This window comes from Onychostruthus taczanowskii, unplaced genomic scaffold (genome assembly GCF_017590055.1).
Source record: "Onychostruthus taczanowskii isolate IOZ18803 unplaced genomic scaffold, ASM1759005v1 scaffold9, whole genome shotgun sequence".
Taxonomy (NCBI): domain Eukaryota; kingdom Metazoa; phylum Chordata; class Aves; order Passeriformes; family Passeridae; genus Onychostruthus; species Onychostruthus taczanowskii.
The window spans coordinates 14,630,484-14,655,548 of NW_024506993.1; the positions used below are offsets into that span (position 1 = coordinate 14,630,484).

The 25,065-nt window shown below is 49.2% G+C and overlaps 1 protein-coding gene across 6 annotated transcripts in view; it reads left to right on the plus strand.

Annotated features, from left to right (window-relative positions):
- POC1A (POC1 centriolar protein A) overlaps positions 1 to 1,047 on the plus strand; it is a 73,526-nt gene extending 72,479 nt beyond the window's left edge. For all 6 annotated transcript variants that reach the window (XM_041425766.1, XM_041425770.1, XM_041425769.1 and 3 more), the window contains one exon: positions 808 to 1,047. In XM_041425766.1, the coding sequence (XP_041281700.1) occupies positions 808 to 906 (99 nt within the window). In that variant the 3' untranslated portion in view covers positions 907 to 1,047. The remainder of the gene's footprint in view (positions 1 to 807) is intronic.
- Positions 1,048 to 25,065: the final 24,018 nt, after the last annotated feature.

Consider the following 25,065-nt stretch of genomic DNA (forward strand, 5'->3'; position numbering starts at 1 on the left):
TATTAAAGCATTAAATCATCGCCACCCATTATCAGCCATTCTGGTGTCTCTGGAAGCTGAAAGTGGTTGTGCATAGCTGGGGCCCTTGATTATCTTGGAGTGATCAATAAAAGGTTTTCAGCAGAAGCTTTTATTGCCACGTGGTTAAAATGTTCTTCCTGTGCATCCTGTACATGATGACTTCAGCTCGAGGAGAAAGAGAGCAATCCTTTGCAGGGTAACTTGATTACACAAAGAAATGTAGGCATTATGTTGAGGTAGATATTGCCACTTGGAGTTTTTCCACTCCATCTCCTGCTGCATTGTCTTGGGCTGGGAAGGTTTTCTTGCCTGTCATGGTGCTTGTCCAGCAAGTTTTGAATGTTTTAATTACAGCAGACCCGTGGTGTTCAGGGAAGGGAGGAAATGGTTGGAAGCAAAAAGATAAAATCAGAGCCATAACTGAGCAAAATAGTTTAAAATCTGTGTGTCTCGTTAGCAGAGGCATGTCTGGTGGCCCTCCAGTGTCTGGTGCCTCATGAACCTGTCCAGGAAAGGAAGTGCAGAGCCCAGTCTGAAAGCACCAGTGCTGAAATGGGTGCTTGGGGTTGTCTGCAGGAGGTCTTTGTACCCACTGTCTTCTATTGCTCCTCTCTGAAGTCATGTGGGGCTCTGCCCTGCTGGAATGCTGACACTGGAGTTCCAGCCTAGAAATGCCTCGAAATATTCCTGTGAATTTAGCATTTTATTGGGCACATTTTATTGAGAGTACAGTGTGCAGTGTGTCTTTGTCAGTAGCTCAACAGCAGCTTTCACTTTGTTTTGCAGACAGTTTCCATCCTGGAGCAGAGGCTGACACTCACTGAAGACAAGCTGAAGGAATGTCTTGAGACTCAGCAGAAAATCATTCAGAACAAAACCAACTGATTTCCTGAGATCAGACAGGAGCTGAAGGAGTTGGGAGGTTTGAGGTTGTTTGTGTTCCTAACAGACTGTGTATGACTTGCTTTAACAATTTTGAGCACAAGCTATTTTTCAGTTGGAATGTATAGTTGCTGTATCTGTAAATAGCTTTGTAACTTCACTAAAATAAAAGCAATATTTTATTCGTAAGTGTGGGTAACAATTGTGAACTCTTGTGCTTTCCAGAAGTACAGCAGCCAGCATGTGGACTGAGTACTAACCAGGAAGGTCACATCTCTCCTGCCTCTGGTCCTACTAAGTTAAAGTGTGTAAGCAACTTGGAATTGCCAGATGCCTGGCCCAGGCTGCAGTAGGCTTGTTGCTGAGGCATGTGCTGCCTGAAGGTGAGAAGCAAAATGCTCTCAGGATATTTGGGGCAGTGGTATTTCACCTCTGGTCTAGGACCATATGGAGCAGGTGAGGTCCTGTGCAGCTGGCACCTGGAAAGGTTTGTCTCAGCCAAGTCTCACACAGCCAGTGTGACACAGCAGCTGAGACCCTGGATGATATTTGTGCAGAGGTGATTAAATCTGACACATTCAACCTGCTCCCATGTGCAATATAGGAAAAATTATTTTTTTAAGGCTGGAACAGAGGCCCCAGCATGTCAGATGCAGGGTGATTTCCAGGGAGATTTTGCTTCATCTTTGCTTCTTAAGTTAAAGACAGGGCAAAGGGACAGGAAAAGAACTAAGCAGTGGAATGTTTTCTCCATCGTGGAACTCCCCTCCTCTCATACTGGACTGCATTTAATTTTTGGTCATTTTGCAGACGTTTTCACAATTGAGTAGCTCATCACTGGCACCTTCCTCCCCTCATTGCTCCTCCTGACTGTTCTGGGGCTTGGGCAGGTGTTCAGTATGTAGCTGCACAAGAATTTGGACTTCTGGGAGATCCTGTCTGCAACACCTCTTCTGCTAACACATACTGGTGGTCTCCTGTCTTGCAATAAACTCTGACCCACATTCCTGGAGAAACTTGAGCACCCCAGGGTTGCCTTCCTCACAGAGGTCTGTCTGACCTCTGCAGACAGGGAGGCTGCCTCAGTCCCTGCCTGTGGTGGTACCTCGTGCCAGCCTAGCACAGCTTCCAGGGCCTCCATGTCCACATGTGTTGTGGCACTCTGGATGCTTGCCTGAGGACAGGCTGGCATCCTTACTTCACATGGGGTTTAGCTGGTTTTAAGGCCAGGCCGTGTGGTTTTGGCTTTGGGATGGTTTCTGGTGTTGCACCTGTTTTTGTTGCAGGCTGTGTTGGCTGGGACAGTACCTTGGTGGTGTTAATGCTCCTCATCCTACATGGGGGGAGCTGGTTGTGTTTTCCTGCCAGCCACTAGGAAGCTTCTGGTCTCCTTCCCTCCTGGTCCTTTGTACATCTCTAAGAGCCCCTTGCTGGCATGATCACAATATTTCACTCCTTCATTTGTGGGAGGCTGAGAGATTTCTCATTTCCATGCTTGGTTGATGATGAGTTTCTCTCTGCTCTGCCACAGACTTTGTTTTCTGTTTCCAGGCTCGGAGTCTGATAAATCATTACTTTCCCTTAATGGAATCAATTCAGTGGTGATATTCTGTGCTCTTGCTCTAAGCTTTCAGTGGCTTTTTGCTGAGAGACTGACATCATATTCATTGAAATGCGCTTGTGTGGTGATGCAGATGGGTGGGGAGGAGGGGACTCAAAGATGCTGTGGCCAATTTGCTGCTAGAAAAACAGCTGTTCCTGCCCTGATCTGCTGCCACTGAAACAATGACAAAAATCAGTTGCAAGAGCCTAAACTTTCAACTTGATCCTCAGTGTTGTGGGCTGGCCTTTGGGATTGGGATGTGGAGGGGAAAATTGAAACATTCCTACACCAGTTTTTAAGCTCAGTCAGAGCGTGGTACTAATAATGCCAGAGTTGTGGATTTGATCCCTGTATGGGCCATTCACTTAGAGTTGGATTCAATAATCCTTGTTGATTCCTCCAACTCAGAATATTCTGTGATGTACTTTAAAAATAGCCTTTGCATCCTTTTAATGTGTAGTTTGATGTCTTAGAGACACAGAAGCTGCTGTATATAGTATTTCATAGAGGATGGCAGTACAACTGACACATTTCATGTGTGTCCAGAGGTGTCCACATTTGGGCACTTTTGATACAGATGCTTTTCCTTTTCAGATGTGAATCCATTTGAAAGATGTAATTGTACTTCTAAAACAGGTTAAATGCTCAAGTGCTGAGGACAAGTGGGATGTAGGGTCTTGTGTTTGAACCCCAGTTGGCAGCTAATCTCCACCCAGCCCCTCACTCACCCCAAGTGGGATGGGGAAGAGAATCAGAAGACTAAAAGTGAGAAAACTTGTGGGTTGAGATAAAGACAGTTGATCAGGTAAAGCAAAATGTGTAATTCATTCACCACTTGCCATGGGCAGGAAGGTGTTCAGCCATCCCCAGGACAGCAGGGCTCCATCACGTGTAATGGTGACTTGGGAGGACAAATGCCAGCACTGTGAATACCCTCCCTTTCTCCCTCTTTCTCCAGCTTTATGTGCTGAGCATGATGCCACATGGTTGGAATATCCCTTGGGTCAGCTGGGCTCAGCTGTGCTGGTTGTCCCCTCCCAACTCTTTGCCCCTCAGCCTCCTCTCTTGGGGTGGGGTGAGAAGCAGAAAAGGCCTTGGCTCTGTGTAAGCACTTCTCAGCAGCAACAAAAGCATCCCTGAATTATCTACTCTGTTACCAGCAGAAATCTGGAACAGCCCTATAGGAGCTACTGGGTAAAAAAATAACTAGCCCAATCAAAAGCAGAAGATTGGCAAAATTGCTTTTCTTACCTTCTTGTTCTGTGTTGTTGTTGTAGCTGTAACCCCAGGGGGTGGGAGTGGGGAGTGAGAAGCAGAGGGAATCTTACAACCTCTAGATGATTTAGGAGACAAGAAAGTTAATCTGAAAAGATTCTGACAGTATTGTCTACCTTCTTTGTCCTAAATCTCAGCAACTTCATTTTCCCCCTTACAACCCTCTTACCTGGAATAGGACTTAAAATGTACCAGCACTTCTGGAGGCTGGCTATTGCTTGAGAGGCAGGCAAGGCTTGGAAACTACAAGACTGACATTTAAATCCTTGTGCTTAAAGATTGAACAACAACTTAAAAAAACAAAAATCTTGAGCCCAAATCGTGTTGCCTGTCTTGTCCTGAGGCTCCATACTTTATCCACTAAGCACCGCAGTTTTTGAGTGCTGAGAAGAGAGTAGCTTCTGGAGTGAGTGAAACCCGCTTTTACCTTTACACTCCTGATCTTTTTCTTTTACTTGGGCATATCTGCAGTGTCCCCTTTGTGAAGCTGTTAACTCAGAGCAGTGGAGCAGCCAAGTGAGGAGCAGCCTGTGGCTCGTCCTTGGGCTGACATGGCCTCTGCACTGCTCGAGGACAAATCCTGCCTTGAAAACCTCACGTGGTGAGCTCTATGCAGGAGGAGGCTACGAAGAGTTAAGGATTTTGTTTTGGATCTCCAAGGCACAGTGGAAGCCAAGTTCTTAAAAAAGTAGTTTAATTTGTTGCCATTACATTTGCCAGACATATGACCTCACTAAACTTTCAGCAAGGGTTCTTTGTGCTGAGATTGGCCCCTGGGGAGCCCGGTGCTGCTGCAAATGGCTTTTTGGCTGCTGTGAGTATGGAGCATGTTAAACATAACCATGATCTGTGAAAAAGTAAGAATCTTCAAGCACTGCCCACTTTCCTTCCTGTCTGGGAGCTGGAGTTGGACAGATACAACAGCAGAGCTCACTACTGAATAGGCAGAAACAGCAGAGCACTGTGGTGCTGACTCTCCTGGCCGGGAAATGCAGTGGCCAGGAGCATCCTCTGCCCACAGGCTCGTCACTGGACACGAGTCCCGCCAGCTAACCAGGAAACAAAATCCAACTATGATCTAAGTAGCTGGGCTAAAACTAGCCAGCCTTGTGGTACAAATCACTTATTATATAACCTCTTTAAAGAGCTGCTTTTGAACGAAATGTTTTTTGAAACACGAGTGAGTAGGAGGGAAGGGAAGCGAATCGTTTTACAAAGGTTTGTCACTCTGACGTGAGAGCAGGGCTGTGTTTCTTCTCTTGCTTTTAGAAATGGTTGGTTTGCAAGTGCTTCTCAAGTGGCTGGACCTGATCATCTGTAGTTTTGGAAAGGAAATAAGCTGGGAAAGAAGATTCTATTATTGATACTCCTCTATGTATTTGACCTGGATTTAGTGTGCTGGAGGAAGTTTTACGTGTGTCTGAGGGAAAGCTGGGATTTGTAGCTCTGCAACAGAGCTGTCACTGCAGGCAGACATCACTCTTCAGTCCCCCTGTTCTCTGTTCTCCTTGTCAGGGGAGAGATCTATAAATTACTTCCTCTGTTGGGGTACAGGTTCCATGAAAGAAGAGCTTGTCAGAGATTTGAATGTGGGGTGTCAGTGAAAAGAGTGATGGGTTTTCAGGGCACAGGTCTCTGGCATTCCTTCCTTTCTCCCTGTCTCCTTGTAGCAGCCAGTGCTCCTGGTAAAAGTGTGCTGAGAGCCTTTGTGTTGCACTGCAGAAGTGGTGGCTGTCGCCTCAGGTGGAATTTGAAGTTATCTGGTATCAAATCTTGGCAAAGGTAGGTACATGGTTAAACCTGCAAGTTAGGAGAGAGTGCTGTGGGGTGGTTTCTGGTGGGGGATGAGCATTGTGAACACCTGGATGTATTCTGGCAGAGGTCATTTTCTGCTTAGCTGCAGCTGAGACAGGCCAGGTGACCACTGCTCAAGGCCAGGAATTTGCCATCTGCAAGGAAGTCTTTCCCCAGTGACCACCTTTAGATTTCTTTATACTCACTCCAGCCCTTCCTCCTTGATAATGCAATACAGCTGGAAACACACCATTCTATTGTCACAAAAATGCTAGGCTTGAATCAGTGCCATGACCCAGTGCCAAAAAGCTGTCACCCCTGTTCTCCCTCACTGTTTCTGCTCCCTGCAAGCACCTTCCATGCAGCTAATAACTCTCTGCTGCCTTCCAGAGACCAGGCAAGCTGAGGATACAGTGGTGCTCTGCGTGGCACAAGGATTTTTCTGCAAATTTCCAGTGGGGAATGCTACTGCAGCTGATCCTGCTTACTGCAAGAGCTTGTGGCTGTGTGGAGCATGTGCCACTGCTGGTAGCTGTTCTTGCAGCTGGTGGCTGAAAGGGTTAAACTAAGCACTGCCTGCATGGAGCTCCTGCATGGCCTGGCTTCCCTCTGGGGTGGCTGCTCCTGGCAATGATTCCCTCCTCACGTTTTCACAGCCAGAGCTGAGCTTTGCTGTGCAGATCTTCCAACTGCAAGAAGGACTTCTGCCTGTTTCAGCTGAAATGAGCACCTCGGAGTGTGCTGGCCACCACGAGATCCTCCTGGCAGCGTGGTATGGGCAGGGGCAAGGGGGGCATTGCTGTTCCCCTTGTGGGAATCCACTCTGCCATGTGTAGATGCTGTAACAGCCACAAAGGCTCTGCCTGTCTCCTGTTACACCTGGTCCATGTGGTGAAGCAGGCTCCTTGTGCTGACCAGGGTTAACTGAGATGGTTTTCATCCTGTGAAAGCCTAGGAATATCCTTTTCCTTTTGCTCTTCTAGGCTGTGGTTACTTCAGAAGACACTGTTCTTTTCATCCTGGGAGCAGTAGGTGTTGATTTCTGTGTCAGTCTTCTGATGCAGGCCTGTGACTGGAAAAGTTTCTCATTGCGTGTTGGGTTTCCTAAGCCAAGAGCTTTTTACAGGAGTTAGGGATAAAGATTTTGGCTTTTGGCTCTTGTTCCATGTGGACATCAGTCAGTAGAACCAAGACAGAGTTGCCTGTGGTGTTGCAGAAACTGCTGAGTGCTTCTGGAGTGAGAAAGGCAGGCTTCAAGACTCTTGTTTGTGAAGCAAGATCCCCAAGGTGACCTGTTTGACTCTGGCCCTATCTCTGTGCTGTTAAGTTAATTAACAAATTACTCTAATGCCACTTGATCTCCTGCTTAAAGATCAATGCTCGCCTGCTGGGCTATTTTTTCTTTGTAGCTCCTGTTTGTTTCTTAAGGGAGAGATTATCTGACCAGTGTATTTGTGTGATGTGTTTCTTTCTTTTAGTCTATTATTTATGAAATCAATAGGTCTCAAAAAGGAACTCTTACCACAAAGTGTCTGGAGCAAGGTGTGCTGAGGAGAAAGTGAAAACCTGCCTGCTGGCCAGCCTTTCCCATCAGCCTTTGCTGGAGAGAAGAGGAGCTCACCTGAGCACAAAGGGGTGGATTGTCCATGAAAATGCCTTGACAGCAGCCCAGGTGATGGGGGCAGAAGCAGAAGAAATTCTTGACTGAGGACCTGCAGGTCACACAGTGAAGCAGGGCCAGGAATAAGGGTGGGCCATGAGATTGGTGTTTTAAATTTGGGAGCCAAATGGGAGGTGTGGTCCATGCTCTGTGCTGCAGAGGATGCTGAAAATTCTTGGGATACCTTTGAGAGGAGCTGTTGGTGGTGTTGAGCAGGCTCAGAGTCCTCTGGAGACATTGCAGTTGTGGTGAGGGAAAGAAACAAAGCTGAGCAAGTTTCTGTGTCTGGTCCCTTTTCTGCCCCTTTGATAGCAGTGGCCCTGTTGTTTTCCCTGTTTCCCGTGCTCCCTCCCCGTGGGTTGGCAGTGCATTTTGCAGGTTATGTTCTTTGCTGCAATTCTCCCACTCTGCCTCTCCTCACTGTGTGCTGCCTTCATTGCCAGCTCTCACAGGAGAAGTGAAGATGAAAGAGAGCAGAGATGATTATATTTAATAGCAATGAAAATCGGTGTGGTGATTGAGGGGCTGTTTTCCCTCCTGTTCTCCCACCTATTGAAGTTGGGAGGCAGCTTTGAAATCTCACGTGGTCATTTGGCCAGCCCTGTAACAGGCTCCACTGTGGCACCAGAGGGGAGGGGAAAGCCAGGTTGCATCTGTGTTGTCTGGATTTTCCAGCCTGGCCCAAGTAGACAGGAAAGTCTTTTCCTCCCCTCACTTAAACAAAAAGCCTCTTTGCCCCTTCTGCAAAGTGCCTCTGCCCTAGCCCCAGCAGGTTGGCTCACCTGCCTTTTGGATGCAAATACTTGCTAATTTACAAGTTGGGAAAGGAGCAGCAGAAAGCTAATGAAAGTCAGCTGAAGTCCTCTTTCCTTAATCCACCCCAGCAGTTCACAGTCTGGATCAAAGAGCTGTGGGATCAGCTGCCACTCATCCTGCAACAAGCTGCTCTGGCCCTGTCCTGGGAGCCCAGGCTTTGGGAGAAGTTGCTGGAGGTGGAGAGGTGCTGAAATGCCAAATGATAAATCTGCAGCAGACACTGGAAAGGTTTTCCCTGTCTTTGAGATTGGCATGAAATGGATGCTGTGGTATCTCAGGTGTTCAGAGAGCTCAAGACTGAGTGAGTGACAAAGAGACTTTGACTCCTGTGGTTGGAGCCAGTGTGTCTGTCTGTCTGTCTGTCTGCAGTGAGTGGCAAGGCAGTGCAGCCACCAAGCCTGGGGCAAGTGCATGCTCTGGCCTTGGCAGAAACCTCTTTAAAAGTGTGCCTGTAATTCTTATTCCAGCATTTATTTCATGCCCAGGGACCTCTTCTTATCCTTCATCAGCTTCCCACCACCCTTCACCAAATGCTGCTCACTGCCAGTATCTTCCCCCAGCCTCTTCAGCCAGAGTGCAGAATTTGGCAGTGAACCAGCTTTATTCCTGATGTGTAGCATACTTCTCTCTCCTGTGGCTACCTGTAACCTGCCTCCATCCTCCTGAAACCCTTCTGGCCTGCACAGACTGGTGAGACTTTACTGCTCACCAGGGAGATGCTGGATCTGACTCCACCTCCTCCCCCAGTATTTCTGCTTTTTGATTTTTGTTGGCCTCTACTTTCCTGTAGCCTCTCAAGAAGCCTGGCCTGACTGAGAACTGTGTGCACCGTGTTTCTCATCCCACGCTGGCAGTCATGGGCTTCTGCAGGCCCCAGTCCTGAGGTCCCAGTTGTGGGTTTTGCAAAACCCCTTTCTAAAGGATTTCAGGGCCAGTTCTGTGAGACAACACAGGGCTGGAGGGAAAAACGTGTACCACTTGTGTGTGCTGGTATGTGTGTGAGTCAAACTACATCCAAGAGTCCTGGACAGTGCTGGAAACAGTCATTTTTTCCAGCTGATAATCCTTCCTGGAGCCCCACCACATCCCTACTGGAAGGTTTCTCTACTCCCTGGTCTGGTGGAAGCTGTCACATAGGTGGGATGTCTTGTAAGGACAGCATTGCACAGGCATCATCTTTGCTGGAGACCTGTGAGCTAGGAGAGGTCATACTCCAAGCACTCTTCATGGACAGGGATCCTGACTCACTGGAAGGTGGAGTGACTTGTTTCTGACCATGGCACTTGCCTGCAGGTGGTTGTGCTGTAGCCTCCAGCTGGGACGTGGCGAGGCAGGTTTGGTTGAAGCTGGCTGGGTGCTGCTGGCAGTGGGAGTGTGGTGTGGCTGGAGCATCCAGCTGTTGTGCCACAGCCTCAGCTGGCTTTTGCAGCCTGTGTGGAGCTCAGCTTTGCAGCTGCAGTGGCTGGGCCAAGATCAGCACCTGTGTTTCTGTTTCTTTTGGCTGTCCTGTGGGACACTTGTGGCTTTGCATACTGGAAGGCACCCCAGAGTTTGGGTGCTGGGTAGGGATGTGGTATTGCAGCAAAAGTTTGGTTTGGCTCTGAACTCCCTGTCCTGAGCTGGAGCTGGTGACTTGACCCTGGAGACCTAGGCCCGTACGCAATCTGGTACACAAGTGGTACACGTTTTTCCCTCCAGCCCTGTGTTGTCTCACAGAACTGGCCCTGAAATCCTTTAGAAAGGGGTTTTGCAAAACCCACAACTGGGACCTCAGGTGTGGGGCCTGCAGAATATTCTCCATAGACAAGGATAATACTGCTATGAAAGGGGTGGTGTGGAAGTCAGAGCTAAGTGGTATCAGAGTTATTGATGAAAAACCTGCTGGTGTGGAAAGCTACAAGAAAACCCATTGTGGTGATGTTCTCCCCTCTGTTGTTACAGTCCAGGAGATGGAAATGTCAGTCAAAACAGAGGCTGCTGAGGGTGAACCAGTCTCTTTGGAGATGAACAGCATCCTAAAGAAGTCCTCACAGTTGCCTCCATCCCTCACCTGTGTCTGTGCTTGGCTGAGGAAATAGCTCATGGCTGTGTTGAAATGTGTTTGGCTGGGTGACAGCCCAGGTGCACAGCTCTGGGTGCTATTTCCTGTGCATCTTCCAGCTCATCTCTCGAGTGCTTTCTCAAGAGGCTTTCTTGTCTTCCACACCAAACCTCCTCCCTCGCTGACTCTTCACAGGATGGTTTCTGCACTTGGATTTCGTGTCTTATTTCTTCCTCTTTGTCTCCTGAGGTTTTCATGCCTGTTAGGTACACTGGAGATCTCTGAGAAGGGAGGGATACATCTCTCTTTTTTTCTTCCCTGCAGACTACATCTCTTGATAAAAGACCTGTCTCCCTATTGTGTTGTGCTCAGTGACCAGGATTGTGTCCCTGCTTCAAGTCCATTTTCTTGGCTCACCCTGAATGTGCTCAGAATTTGGTAATAGGATTTGCAGTTCCTGACAACTGCATCTTTCCTCGAGCATCAGGTGTGGAACAAACTATCGCCACCACTTGGAGACTGGTTTCTCTGGCGGTGGGCTTCAGGTGTAAATCCCAAATTTAATTTTTCCTTCCTAGCCTCTCAATGCTCTCCCATTGCTCTGATCAGCCAAGGCTGGTGGGAATCTGCCACTCCAAGCAGGATGCTGGGATGGGGGCAGGCAGCAGGGTCCTCTGCCATCAGTGCTGTGTGGCTCAGTGGCTTGGCTTGTACAGGGCAAGAGAAAGCATCTCCTGCTGTCCAGCAAGTGCCATACATGGTGTGTTCCTGATGATGTTCAGTGTGAGCTCACCCCTCTAACCCGACCCACGGAGCTTGTGCTGATGAGATAAGCCTCTGCTGGATGGGATCTGCCCTGGTTGGTTGTGTTACACCTGCATTGCACAAAGTGGGTTGTTCAGGCAGTGTTACATCTTTCTCTAATGCATTTGGGGTGATACCTGTACTTTCACCAATGCCCACGGTGGCTCAGGGCATGAGGAGAGGCTGCTGCAATAGGCAGGGGAAGGAGCCAGGAGATGAGGCTCCTGCTGCTTAAGCTGGCTGTTGGGGAGTAGAAGGATTTCAGAAAAAATCCACACAATTTGATCGTGCCCAACACTTCCCCTGAGCTTGTGAGCTTGACCTGCCCCCAGGCAGCTCAGTTCTCCACCCCATGCTGTGTGGGGCTGTGCAGCTGAAGGAAGCTGGGGAGGTCGTGTCCTCCCCCAGCCACAGGGGAGGATTAGCTCCCTGAACCAAGCCAAGACAATAAGCTGCAGATCAAAGGCAGATGAGGTTGGCCAGGCTGTGTGCACTTCATCTGCCCTTCATCACCCAGTGCTCCTTGGATCCTGCCTGGGGGTCCCTGGGTCACCCGGCAGTGTGGGAACAGTGCTTTGGTGGTCTCTGTGCAGATTGTGGGCACAGATTAGGCTGCATGGGAGGCATAATCAGGAGATTATCATACCTTCTCTTATCTTAAATGCCATCTCTTATCTAAATGCCCTCTGCAACAAAAGGTTTGAGTAGAAATGAGTTTACCAGGTGGTTGCTGTGGTGTGGCTGGGTGTGAGCAGCAGATGCCTGGCTGTGAAGGGAAGCTTGGAATATCTTGTCTTTGGTGCATGATGCTTGTGGAAAGCCTCTGGGCTGGCTGACTTGGAGTCTCTGTACTGCTCTAGAGAGTGAGGTTTCATGTTGTGGAGCTGAAAATGGCACTCAGGATATGGTGAGTGAAGGCTAGGGAGTGTGGCCCTCCAGCTTTACCCCAGTTTTCTGGAACAGAACATCTGCACTGTTAGGAAACACTTAACTGGTGTAAGCTCTTGTTGAAGGAGCTGGGTTTTACTGCAGCAGGAATGTCCTCAGTCCGGGGCAGATGCCTGCTCTTCTCAAAGCCCAGCCAGTTTTTCTGCACAAGTTCATTTTGTGTGGGCTGTTTCAGAGGTCTGACAGTTATTAAATCCTACAGCCCAGGTCAATAACTCCTTCTTGGCTCCCAAGCTGAAGGAGCTGATGTCACTGGAAGCAGTGCCATGGTTATGTACCTTCCATCAGGAACCTAGGTGGGTCTAGAAGAAATGCTGACTGCCTTTCTTGAGGTGCTTGAGAGCTGAGGTAGAGCTGACAGCTCTTGGAAATGTGTCATACCTGTTGCAGGTGTTAAGGAAGTGTTTGAACTATATGCTACACACAAAACTGTCCCTCTGCCCAGGACCCAGGTGGGTTGTGAGCCGTGCCAGGGTACACAGTCTCTGGGCAAGGATGGACAAGTACCTTGGTGGAAATAGTGGCACTATTGTATTCTCTGATGAGTTGTCTTTCCTAATTTCCCACTCCAATTTTGACACGTGTGGACAGAAAAACAACTGTGAATCTTTTCCCATAAAAAGTGCCTTTGTTTTCCAGCAGACTCCAGATCTGATAGAAATGTTTTGGGGTGGGAGGTATTAATTGCCCTTAGCACAAACTCATTTTGCAATGCAGGTGTAAGGTGTAATGGCACATCCATTATCAGGAACTTGGAGCCTTATTGCTCTCTTAGAGGTAGTTCTGATTTTTTTTCCCTGTTACATTGATCCCATAGATGTTCCATATACTCAGTTGTGTTGTGGAGGAGGAATCAAGCAGCAATTTTCTGGTTTTCATTCATGCTTAGAGACCTCTGGGGTCTTTGGGGGAAAAAAATAACAATTTTCTTTTATGACAAAGAGAAAATTTATAGTCCCGTTTGAAATTGCTTGTTTCTTATTGCTTAGTTGTTCTTAGTCTTCCAAAGGACAAGTAATTATGATTTCCCTGCTGTTGTTGAAATATGATAGACTTCTCACTGGGTAGCACTGGGGAAAATTTTCTTTACCAAAGGTGGAAATTTTGGGAGTCAATTTAGCGCTTCAGCAGGAGTAATTCTGCAACATCAGCAAATGTCTTTTGCTGCCAGCCAGCATCTACTGACTTGCTGTGAGTGAAGCTGAGTGAAAGATTCGGGTGAACAGCAATTCTGCAAAAAAATGTCACTTTCTTTACCCCTAAAGCACAGATTTAGCCTGACTTTGGTCAGGGCAGTGCTGGGATTTTTGCTGCTCCCCTGTGCTCAAAGCACTCCCTTGGAATTGCATCCAGGTGCAACTTCCTCTTGCTTCTAGAAAGATCTGAATATATTTTGCCCAGTTCCTAAATCCTATAATTTAGTTTCATTCAGCATTTTTTCAGTCAAGTAAGAAGCTGCTCAGTTTGTTGAAGCTCATGAAGATGGGGGAAGATAAACTCTTGAATGATCGAGGCATGAGGACATCAGAGCTAATTTTTAAGGTGTCAGGAAGGAAAAGGCTCTCTACATCACACACCCTGGCACCCTGATGTTACCTGCTTGGCTAATGGCACCTGCATGCTTCCCCTCTGGCCTTGGATGACAAAATGACTTGTTGATGTTTGTGGTGTCCCCTTCCAAGTGATGTGGCCCTTCACCACAAGCCTTGGAGGGCTGCTGTGACCATTGGGTTCAAGAGGAAATCAAGGAGAATTCAGGGACTTTTGTGCCCCTGGAAAATCTTGCAAATATTTGCCTGGGACTGAAGAGCAAGGGAAAAGTGACCAAATAAGTTGGAGACCTCCAGAGCAGAAATGTCTCAGGCACAGCAGCTCTTCAGAGCAGCAAAACACCTGGAACTGGACTCCCTTTCCTCACACACAGAACTTCCACTTAGACTCTCCAGGGAATAGACCTGGAGATTCCAGAGATCTGGGCTGGAGGACCTGGCACTGGGGACAAGTGCAGCAAGGATGTTGTCTCCCCTTCAGGGTGTTGAGATGTGATGATGCAGCCCTGTGTAGGTGTGAAATGTCAGCAGTGAATGTTTACCCAGGGTGCCTGGCGTGACGTGCAAGGACCTGCCTGTCATTTTGGACCATCTGTTTCTTGCTGTGGAGGTGTCTCTTGCCTTTCCTGGTGTCTCCCTCAGCCTGGTTCTTCTCTTTCCAGTCATGGTCCCTTACTGCAGGTGCTGCTCTCTCCCTCTTCCTGGTCTTCCATCCCAAGCCTGCTCTGTAGCCTTATTTATTCCCACCAACATCCTGGTACTGGGTTTGACTTTTGTGGTGGATTTGATTCCATGAAGCAGCACCCCTTTTGTGAACTTGTTTTTCCTCATTTAAGTGGTTCTTTCTGTCTCTCCCTCTCTTGGCGTGGAAGAGACACACTCAGGCTCTGCCTGTCTGACTTGCACTTGCTCAAGCCCTGGGGACTGCAGAGCTTGTCCTGACGTGATCCTGCAGCAGTGGAGAATACCTGTAACACAGAGGAGAGAGATTCATAGCTGGAGTAACCAGGGAAATGGGAAATGCCTGCCTGACTGCCTTAGAGCCCTTATGGTGGCTCTCCCAAAAGACTCTGCTCAGGGAAAAAGCTCCCCTGGTTGTTGCCCCTGCCTATTCAGGGCTTGGCAGCACTATAGGAGAGTGTGGATCTGTGCATCTGTGGATAATTCTTGCCCTGACCCCATAGCACTGGGTCCCTGGTGCAGGAGGAAGGGGCCATGTGCCCACTGCAGCCTCGTGTCAAGTGGGTGTGACTGTAGTCAGTTCTGCCTTGTTTTTGGTGTTGGGGAAGGGATCATCCCTTTTTCTCCCACCTCTGAGGCAGGAGTTTTGTTCTGCTGTGGGGGGTGCCTTTCTCTAAGGGAAAAGGGGAAGACCCAGGAGGAACAATGCCAGAAAGATCTGATCCTGTCATTTCCCTCCCAGCCCTGTGTAGTGCTGGGCACGTCTGCCCCAGCCACCACCACAGCTTTTTGGTGGGCACAGGATGTCCTGTGCCTTGGCATCTCTCCTCTAACCATGTGGTTTCTCCTTGCATTGTGGTTTCTCCTCCCTGGGCAGATGATGAATGAAGGAGAGCATTTCCCAGGACATCTCTCCTGGGTAAACTTCTGTGTTGCCATATTTATTTGGCAGGATTGATGCGTTGTGCACTTTTCTCTCTGGCTGATTCAAGCAAACACACACAAATAACTCTGCTTTTATCTGCCCAGGTCCAGACCCTGCTCAAAGCCTCCTCTTGGCGTGACTCACTCCTGGGCAATCCCTGGAGAAAATAGATGTGGTAATTCAGTTGCAGATCCCATCCTTTTCTCACGGCCCTGTGGTCAGCTGGCTTTGTCAGATGTGCTCCAGGTGGCTGACAGGAGAGCAAGGTGCTCTGAGCAGGAGCCTTGCATCAGCCAAGTGTCTTTTCCTGCCTCTCCTGCCTGCTCCAGCCCTCCCAGAGGGATCCTCCTGGTTGGCAGGGTACTTGGTCCCACAGCCACTTTGGGACACTTTCTGTCAGCTGTGACACTTTGGCTCTGGTACAGGTGTGGGTGTAAATCTTAATCCATTGAGTAATTCATATGAAGTAATTAATAAAAAATGTAAATGGTCACTTTTGTTGATGTCATGCCTTTGCTGGTTTCTGTGAGGGTAAATTTTGTTCACTGAAAATTTTGTTGTTTTTACAGAAAGCCTTTTTTTATCATCTTGTTTTTCTGTCTCCTGTTTTGCCTTTCTGTGTCCTCCTTTTTAATCCTAAAGTAAAATCTCATCATAAACTAAAACCCATATTTTAGGAAAAACAACACATAAAATTGAAGGGGGAAGCTGGAATCCAATTTGATGAACAATAATCAATCCTGGACTCAGAAAAGCCTCAGCTATTTTTCTCAAAGCATCCAGTGCACTGCTGGCTGGATTTGCTGCTATAAATATTGGCCAGGTTCTTTCAACCCTTGGGAAGGTAAATGAGAAACCACTGCCAGGTTTGCTTGGTGCTGCATGTCCGGGATGATGAAAGGGCCAGAGGAAGGGGCAGATGTGTAACTGTGAGTGGGGAGCCCAGCCCCAGTGTGGGCTGGCAGCTCAGGGTGCAGCACAGAGCCCTGTGCTTGATCTGGGATCTCCCTTTGCCACGGCTCAGCACCAGCCTGGGCCAGAAATTGCACTGGCTCCAGCGTGGCAGGATGCTGGAAGCCTTCCTGCCCACACGAGGAGCTGAACCTCTGTGATAGGCACTGGGTGCACCCTGACATTTCCATGCTGCTTGAGGACACTCCTCACACAGCCTGGAGTGATGGAGCAGTTAGACATCAGTGGGCAGCTTGATGGGGCTTCTAAGGGGCTTCTAAGCCTCTAGATCATGTGTTAGAAGAGCATTTTTCCTTCATCAAGACCCACTTGTGACAGCTGGAGCTTTGTCCCCTCTGTGTCTTCAGTGAATCGAGTTTTATTCTGCTTTCCTTTGCAATCTGCGTTATCATAGGGCCATCAAATGGTTTGGGTTGGAATGGGCCTTAAAGATCATTGAGTTCCACTTCCACGCCTTGGAGATGAGCTTTTCTAGATGACACTTTTCACTAGATGAGCTTGCTCAAAGCCCCTGTGCAATCTGGCCTTCAACGTGGAGCTCTTTGTGCTTGACATGCTGGTAACTCCTAAACTCACAGGACTTGTCTGCCTCTCATCTTTCCATGCTTACAAAGCCCTTGCTGTTGTTTAGCTCAGGACAGCTGTCCTCTGTCCTGCCCCCTGGGGCAGGTTGCTGCAGGATTGAGTGTGATCCTTTTTGGCACAGTCTGAGCTTTGGATATGGACTTGTCCCCAGCCCTGCCTAGCACAGGGCTTGAGCACAGACCTGAAGGAGGAGATAAGTACAGCCTTTGTGTCCGACTGGAAGCATCTCCTGTTTCCAGCAGCAATCATGAGGGATGCCAGGAGCTTAGAAGAATCAGGGGCATGTGTAGACCCATCCTTCCCTGGCAGGCAGCCCTTGGCAAGCCATGGTTTAAACTCTGCTTCCCCTGGCAAAGATGGTTTCCATCATGCTTAAGAGAGGATGGCTTCTCCAGGAATTTATAGCCTCTGTTATTAATGCAACTTAAGCTTGTCCTCCAGGCTCTGTGGAAATACCCCCATCACCCAGGCTGCTGTTCCTGTCCTGAGGGGCTGCACCTTGCAGGTTCAGGTCTGAGGAAGGTGCATCAGGCTGGGGTGCATCCTGCTGGATGCAAGGACTTTGTCTTCTTGTGGTGGCCCATGCCACACCTGCACAGGGCTGACTTGTCTGGCCAAATGATTGAAGAGACCAAGTCCTTGAGCACACTTACCTGAAGAACAAGAAACATTTTGAGATGTTTTTCCCTTCACTTCATAACTTTCCAGTGGAGCTAATGACAAAGCAAGAGCTGCATTGCTACCACCATAAGTGTCAAGTGGTCTCCAGTGGTCTCTGGTGTACTTGCCATTGGTGCTACCCTGAGTTTCCTGGTCTGAGGGGGTTTCACTGCTGTTGGTTGGGGGATTTTTTAGCAAGTTGGCCAAGGGGGATTCTCCAGCAGCACTGCCTCTAGGATCCTGGCTGTGGTCCCTGCCTGTGCTGGCCGTGCTGCAGTCGGATCCAGTAGCATCGTGTCCATTTCCATGGCAACAGCACGTGCATGACCATAATAAAGTCAGATTACAGCTCCTTCCCTGTGTGTGTGGGCAGGAAAGGAGTTTTCTGAGGTAAGAGCTCAAATGACTTGCAAAGGAGCATTTTGGCTGGGTAAAGGCAGACTTTCCAGTGGCTAGGGAGGCTGTTTGTGCAATGCTGGAAATGCTAATGAAGATTGAGTGAATTTTCTGGGATTTTTTTTGCTCTGCCAAGCAGATTTCATGCACACATGTAGTAGGAGCTAAATTTAAGGGGTGATTGTCCAGAAAGGGCTACAGAACAGGTCTCTGAAGCCTGCTTGTCCCACAGGGTAATAACATGGGCTGTGTATTTTCTCAGAAGTGGCTTTAATGCTGTGGGATTCAGTCTCAGCTTGGAGCCTGCTGCTGGGATGGCTGTTTGTCATGGGCTGAATGCCAACAGCCAGGCTATGGGGAAAGCTCACACACAGCTCTTGAATTTAATCTCTGAAGAGCAGGAGCTGGGCAGGACTCTCTGCTTGGCCAGTGATGAAGATGATCTCCTCTGGAGATGTGGTGTAGCCCATAGGGGTCCCTTTGGTACCTCTGGAAGTCTCTTCCACATGAGGCCATGACAGAACTGTTGGTAGGTCGCTGGTGTTGGTTGATGTTGTTGGGGCTGTTGGTTGGTTGCTCTCCAGCATTGTCAGCACTGTGGCTGAGTTTGCATGGGTCTGAGATGATGAGTCCTTTGACCCCAGCAGTTCCAGCACTTTGGTTAAAAAAGCATGAACTCTTTTAATGTGGTCAAACCTGGCTTTCCTTGTCCAGTTCAACTACAACTAGTAAAGTGAGATTCCTGGGTGGGCTTAGGAGTGTAATTTCTACTTCAGTATTGAACCGTACACAGGACCAACAGGATTTAGGCACCACATGGGTTTTGGAGGACCAGGCATCTGAGCTGTGCTGAAGTGGGAGCGGGGATGCTGGTGGGGCAAGGACACCAAGGAACCTTGCTGCATTCTGAGAGTGCCAGATGAATCGTGGTGAGGTTTCTGTGGTGGCTCCTCACTCAGTCTCATAGGGTAACATCAAAGGAGGCTTTCAGGGGAAACAGAGACCAAGGTAATACCTCATCATGGGAGAGCCTTGAAAGCCCTGGCCAAGGGAAGCCTGCCTGATTGGCTCCAGTGGGGCCAGCAAAGCTGGCTCTTCCCAGCACAGCATGTGGGGCTGTGCATGGATGGGACTGTTGGACACTGCCCTGGTGGCTGCTTACAACAGAAAATAGGGCAGTGCTGGGGCAGGTATTGCAGCCCCAGGAAGCTCCCAGAAGATTCTAGGGAGGGGTTTGGTTGTGGGTTAAAAAAGGTCAGGCCTCAGGTACAGTCAAATGTCACAGAGGTTCAGTACCACAAACATCCTGTGGTTTTGTGTTTCCCTTTCCCATCCCTGCCACGGCCTCTGCTGTGGCCCCCAAGATGTGGCTGAGAGCTGACTGTGTGTTCTGGAGGTGGCACCCGGGTAGCACCCAGTGACTCACCAGTGGGTGTGAAAACCAGGGGCTGGCTTTAGCACCAGCCCTGCCAGAGGGATCTCAGCAGTTTCAAAGCATCCTCGCTGCTCAGCCCAGCTTGGCTCGCTTTCAGCAGCCTTTTGCTTGAGCACCAAATTCCTCCTGGGGAAGTGCAATATTCATGAAGGAGACACGTTAATTAGCAAGCTGTCTGCTCCCTGCTTTGGCATGTGAGTAGGTGGTGTTACCTCTGGAATTAGGTTGAAATCCGTTTGGTATTTAGGTGCATTTGATTTGCAAGAGCTTGTAGGCCCCTTAAAGAGCACCTCTAAAGCACGTTGAGCTGCACACAACTTTCATGTGATATGTTTTCTTTCTGTCACTCTGGGACATGCAAGGACACCTCATTCCCAAGCTGGTGTCCCCTGGCCATCTGAACAAACTGTGGGCAGCTGACTGCCAGCATTCAGGACAGATCCAGTCGTTGCTGAGGGCATCCTCTTACTGGCACAGCAGCCAGCAGGTCAAGAGATCTGTGATTATCTCAGACTTGGTCATGGAAGTTGCTCAGAGGAAGCTGATTCTCAAATTGCACTGTGTTTGGAAGTCAAATGAGCAAACCCCAGCTATGCAGCTTCACAGCAGCTGTCCCCAGCCTGGAGAAATGTCACTGTTTCTGGGTGACAGTTTTGAGCCCCAAAGGGGTTGTGTTGCAGCCTCTTATTGAACCTCAATGGCATGAAAGGGAATACAAAATGGTAAAAACACCATCAAACCCAATTAATTTCAAATAAATTCCTGGCTATTGCCACCACCATCACTGTTCCAGTGCTAGTATATTGTCTTCAAGTATCAGTAAGTTTTGGCAACTTCTCTTGGGCATGAGAAGCCAGAATCTGTGGAATCAAGCTTTTTTTCCCCCTGAATCTTTTTAAGATATCTCCTTGTTCTGCTGAATTCTAGGAGTAAGAAGGTAGAAAGTGAAGATGCTAAAAAAGACTAAAAATCTTGCTTGTGTTATAATTGAGAAATGAGATTTTCTTCCCTTTTGTAAATGATTTTCAGTGATTTCAATATTCTCTTTTGCTTTCTGTCATAGCAAAAAAATGAGAGGAAAAACTGGAAGAAGTCATGAAAAGACCGAATGTTTTTAATTTTCTGGTCAATCTCTTAAGAACTTTAAAGAAATGGCTCATGCTAGTTTTTGGAAAAAGGCAGAGAAATTCCAGTTTCTGCCTGTCATTTTTTTCTCCCCACTTGAAATAATTCATCCAGCCCTAAATTAAAACATTTGATTTGGAAACTGGGGCAGAAGGTGAGTGTTTGTGGGTGTGTTGGCAGGGGCATTCTGAGCAGAGAAAAGCTTTTGGAAGGGCAGGATGCAGCCCCAGCACTGCAGGGTGAGCTATACTGGGACTGTCTTTGGGTAAAACCATGGCGGGTGCTGCTGGGGTGGACGAGGAGGTGAAGACGCCAGCCCAGAAAATCTTTAAATACTTCAACACAGGAGCTCAGCCCCCACTCCTGTTAATTTGGGAGCTACTCCCAGATGCTCTCTCTGGCTCTGAGGGATGCCCCGCTCTCAGGGTCAGCAGCCTGGGCACCCACCACCCCCCAGGACAGCTCCTTGCCCTCTCTGCCTGCATGTTGTGCTGAACACCAAAGAGAGTGGAGGAGAAACCCTCGCTGCAGTGAGGGGCGAGTGCCTCCTTTCCTGTCAGAGCCCCTCTGAAGATGTTCATCACTAATGCCTTGTTTCTCTCATTTAAATGAAGGTTTCTGCATCCACATGCATTCCTGCTCTGGACCACATGAGTCTCTGCTCCAGGCTCTTGTCCTTGGGGTAGGCAGAGGCTTTGCTGAGCCCATGGGCTCCTGGTTATCCACAGCATGAGGGTGCTCCCAAGCCAGGTTCAAGACAGACTGAGCTGGATGAGTTGTTTCCTTCCTGCTTTCCTGAGCCTTTTCCAGCAGTGTCACCCAGCTCACTGAACAGGAGTCCTGGGGGGCTGCTGCTCCATGGCAGTGCCCTCATTTGGGTGCACTCTGTGAGCAGCCAGGCTTCCTTTCGGGTGCCTCTGGAAGCAAACCCCGCAGCAGGGCACCGCTGTTGTGCCTGCTGTGCCCCCGTGGTGATGTCAGGGAGGAGAAGGCTCTTGGGAGAGAATGACTTCACAGAGCCGCTCCGGGAATTGGTCACCCCTCCTCACAGCGAGGGCTGCTGGAAGGGAGCCCAGGAGAAGCCCTGCCAAGGCTGTCTTCATCCTCATGCCCCAATGAAGGCACTGTTTGCAAATGCTGAGGTGATGCTAGGGGGCCAGGGGCCAGCCAGGGATGATAATGTAGCTCTTGGTGGCTCTGCTCAAAGGCCCAAGAGCCTTAAGGTGTGTTTTGGCTTGTGGGGCACAGTGGTGGGTTTGGATGGCCCTGGAGGAGGTGACAGGAGGGCATTGGCTATTTGGCTATGAACCCAGGATGGCTGTTACTGAACCCGGCATTCTCCAGCTGCACCTGAAGCACAAGGAGGGATCTCTTAATGTAGCACAACTTTTGTGGGCTGAATTGATTGCTGGTGAAAAACTCAAGCCTCAGTATGCTGTGAGACATCCCTGCATCCCACCATCACCTCAAAAGAGCATTGCAGAAACACTCCAGTCCTGGTTCAAGGGCTGCATGTGGCCAGAGTCCAACCACTGTGTATTGTCCAGGAAGGATTCTTTTTCTTTGGTAAGAGTGAGAAGCAGGTTCTTTGCAAAGATCTCCACTGGAGTACCAAAAATGCTTTAAAATGGTCTGTTTTGCATTGAGAAGGTATAGAAATGCAGAATGGATGCCCCGCCTGAAAGACCAAAGGATGGAAGTAATGAACAAATTAATTTCACTGTCCCCATTGGAAAGGTGATGGCCACAGCCCTGGGAAGCAGTTGATGGGGATGTGGAAGGCAGCTGCCTCCCTTGCTTTGATCCAAACCAGTGTGAGCACCTGTCCAGAAATGTGGGGTCATGCTGGCATCTTGCAGTGCCAGAGCCTGAGATGAGACATGGCTTCTCTTTGAAGTTAGGAACAATAATCTCTGAAAATAATATTAATTAAACAAAAGCAAAACAAAAAGCAGGACCTACTCCTCTCCACGCCCCCAGTGGGAAGATATGACAAAGCCTTTCCTGTGTTTGGGTTGGTGCTCAAAAAAGAAGAAGGAAGATTTCTAACAGCCTATCTCCTTGGTAATGGGCCCATTTCAATCCTGTGGTTAATTATATTAAATAATTAAGGTATTCAGCTCACTTACCCTGTGCCTTTTCACACCCTGGGTGACTGTGTGATGGCAAGTACCAGCCGAGCAGTGAGGGGAGGTGGAGTCCATGCCCAGCCTCAGCACTCTGTGCCAGCCCCTCTCCCAGTGCTGGTGAGTTCAGAGGTGCCCAGGCTCATGTTGGCTCATGTGGAGCCTCTGGAGCAGGGGGTGATGCAGAGGGAGCAGCCAGAGCACTCTGGAAGCTCTGGGAAGCTCCGGTGCACAGGGCCAGGAGCTGTTCCTTCTTGCTGTGTAATGAGACACTGCCACGCCTGTGCAAATTTCCCCATAGCCCGGGGCTTGGGTGGAATCCTGTGGGATCATTCAATCAAGCTACTTAGGAGCTACTTGAAGATGCAAGGTATGAAATCCACATATGAAATGGTGGTCATGTCTAGGCCGTCCCCTGAGCTCCTGACCAGGGGCTCTGGCTCTTGGCCCGTGCCCCTGAGGGGCAGACTGAGCTGGCTGGTGCAGAAAGCCCGCCTGAGCTTCTGCTCCACGCTGCAGAGTGTTTGGGGCTTCCCTGGCAAGGCCAGGATGCCCCCTGGCATGAGGAGGCAGCCAGCAAGCTGAGGTGGTGCCTGTAAGGACAGGACCTAAGGGAGAATGGAGGAAGGGGTGTGTGGATCTGGGAGCAGAGCTGGCCCTGCTTTGTTTGGGGCATGATTCCTGCCACTTTCAGAAAGGTTCTGCTTAACTCCTCTGCATTTGTGCTTCCTCCTTCCCCTGGACTGGGATCCCAAGGAACTGGGAAGGAAGCTGGGAGGGAGAAAAAGGCTTTTGGTTTGAAAGGTCTTGTGTGTTTGGGAGCTTCCCTAGTGCTTTGCTGCACGCACCCCAGAAGAGAGCTCCAAGCCGCTCCCTGCTTATGTGTGTCCCTGAGGAATTCTGTCTTCCTCCCCCACCTTCCTTTCCCAGGGCATTAATTCCTGGGAGCTGGGGCTGTGCTGGACTCTAGTAATGCACCGTCTTTTCCTTTGGTAGTCAAGACTGCAGGGTAGCAAGCTGATCCCACACCACATCTTCATTCTACAGCTCAGTGATGTATCTCACCTCTGGGCAAGGGGGTGGATCAGAGCATGGAAGCCACATTTTTCCCTTGGAGGCTTGTGCAGAGCTGGAGCAGCTCCAGGCACAGCTCCCAGGCTTGCTGCCTGCTCCATGCCAAGCTGCAGTGGTACAGGGGCTGACGGGGATCCAGGTTTTGGCTGGAGGAGCAGCAGTTCTGGTACAAGCAAAGACGATGCAGGCAAGTTGTTTTCCTCCTGTTCCACTGCACGTTGCCTTCCACACCTGTGCAGTGTGAGGGGTGTTTTCCCTTCCCTTTGCATGGCACCAGGTTGGTCTGTAAATCCCTGTAAGTCCTCTGTGTGGGGACAAATGCAAATGCTCCATCAACCATGGCCCCCCAGGTGACATTCAGCACACGCTTCCCTGTGCTCTGACTGCCTCCCTGCAGCCTCAGCTCAGAAGCACCACTCAGGCTTTAGCATCTGCTCTCCTTAGCTTTGCAGCCCTGAAATGCACATTGCCTTCATCACATGTTATGTGCTGCTGACTGTGGGATGCGCCCAAATATTGAGTGACTTCCCAAGCTGAGCCTAACTGCAACCAATGGGATCTAGGGCTGTTTCTTTCCATTTGGGTCAAGAAAAGAATTTGGACAGGTAATTAAAAGAGGTGCTGCACTCCCCAAACAGCTGGTGGGAGAGGCAACTGCCAGGAGAGAATGAGGTTGGAGGTTTGCTTGGAGAAAGATATAGTGAAATTCTGCTGGAGATGTCACACTGGGCCTGAAGATACCTTAAGTATTTTGGAGAGGACCAAGACTGATGCTAGATGGTAGTAAATTGCTATCAGAGGGGACATTTGGGAACTAAAACCCCAACTCTAGAGCGTGATTTTGGGTTCCTCTTTCTGGCACATGGGACCTGCCTCTCCCAACAAGACGAATAACACACCTGCTGTATCCCCCTTCCCAAAGCAGCCTTGGGCAGCTCCCATTGGATCCCCTTAAAGTCAGCCCTGCTTGACCTTTGTGTCCAGTTGAACAGCATGACCGAATCCTTGCCCATGGGGAAGCCTTGTTTGATTGTGGAGGTAATAAGCTGATTTGAACACAAGAGCTGATAGTTTCAAGTAACTGAAACTTAACCTCGCTGCATAAAGCATCATTGTCCTGCCACAGAAATCCTCTGTCCGGGACAGCACAGCTGCAGGGGAAATAAATGCTCTTCTTTTTTTCCTTTTTCTTTCTCTTTTTGCTGTTTGTTTGTTTAAACCCAGGGCCCTTGGGCTGGTTTGCTCTCGTTGGCTGCAGCAGGGCAGGGTGGTGGTGGGATGTGGGTGCTGAGCTCTGCCCAGGGGGCTGGGGCTCCCTGAGTGACTGCAGGGCAAATTCCCTTTAATCCAGGGAATTAAACCCCAAGCAAAACCATTGATGGTCATGGGTTTAGTTGAGATCCAGGCCAAATCCTGTTTCCATTGAAGCTAAATGGGAGCTTTAGCTGCTGGTTTCAGAGGGATCAGGGCTAGGACCTGCTGCCAGGTGTTGAGCACATCTGCCCTCCTGACCTATGCAGGATGGGCTGCCCTGCCCAGGGGTGGGTTCTGGCTTTTCCTGGGTACTGCAATGATCTCAGAGTATTTAGGGTGGCAGTGGATGCTCAAGATGTGCTTTGCCTCCCCTGTACAGGTCCTGACACCAAAACCACCTTGACAGGTTGACAAGGTCCTGACAACCTTGCCCCATTT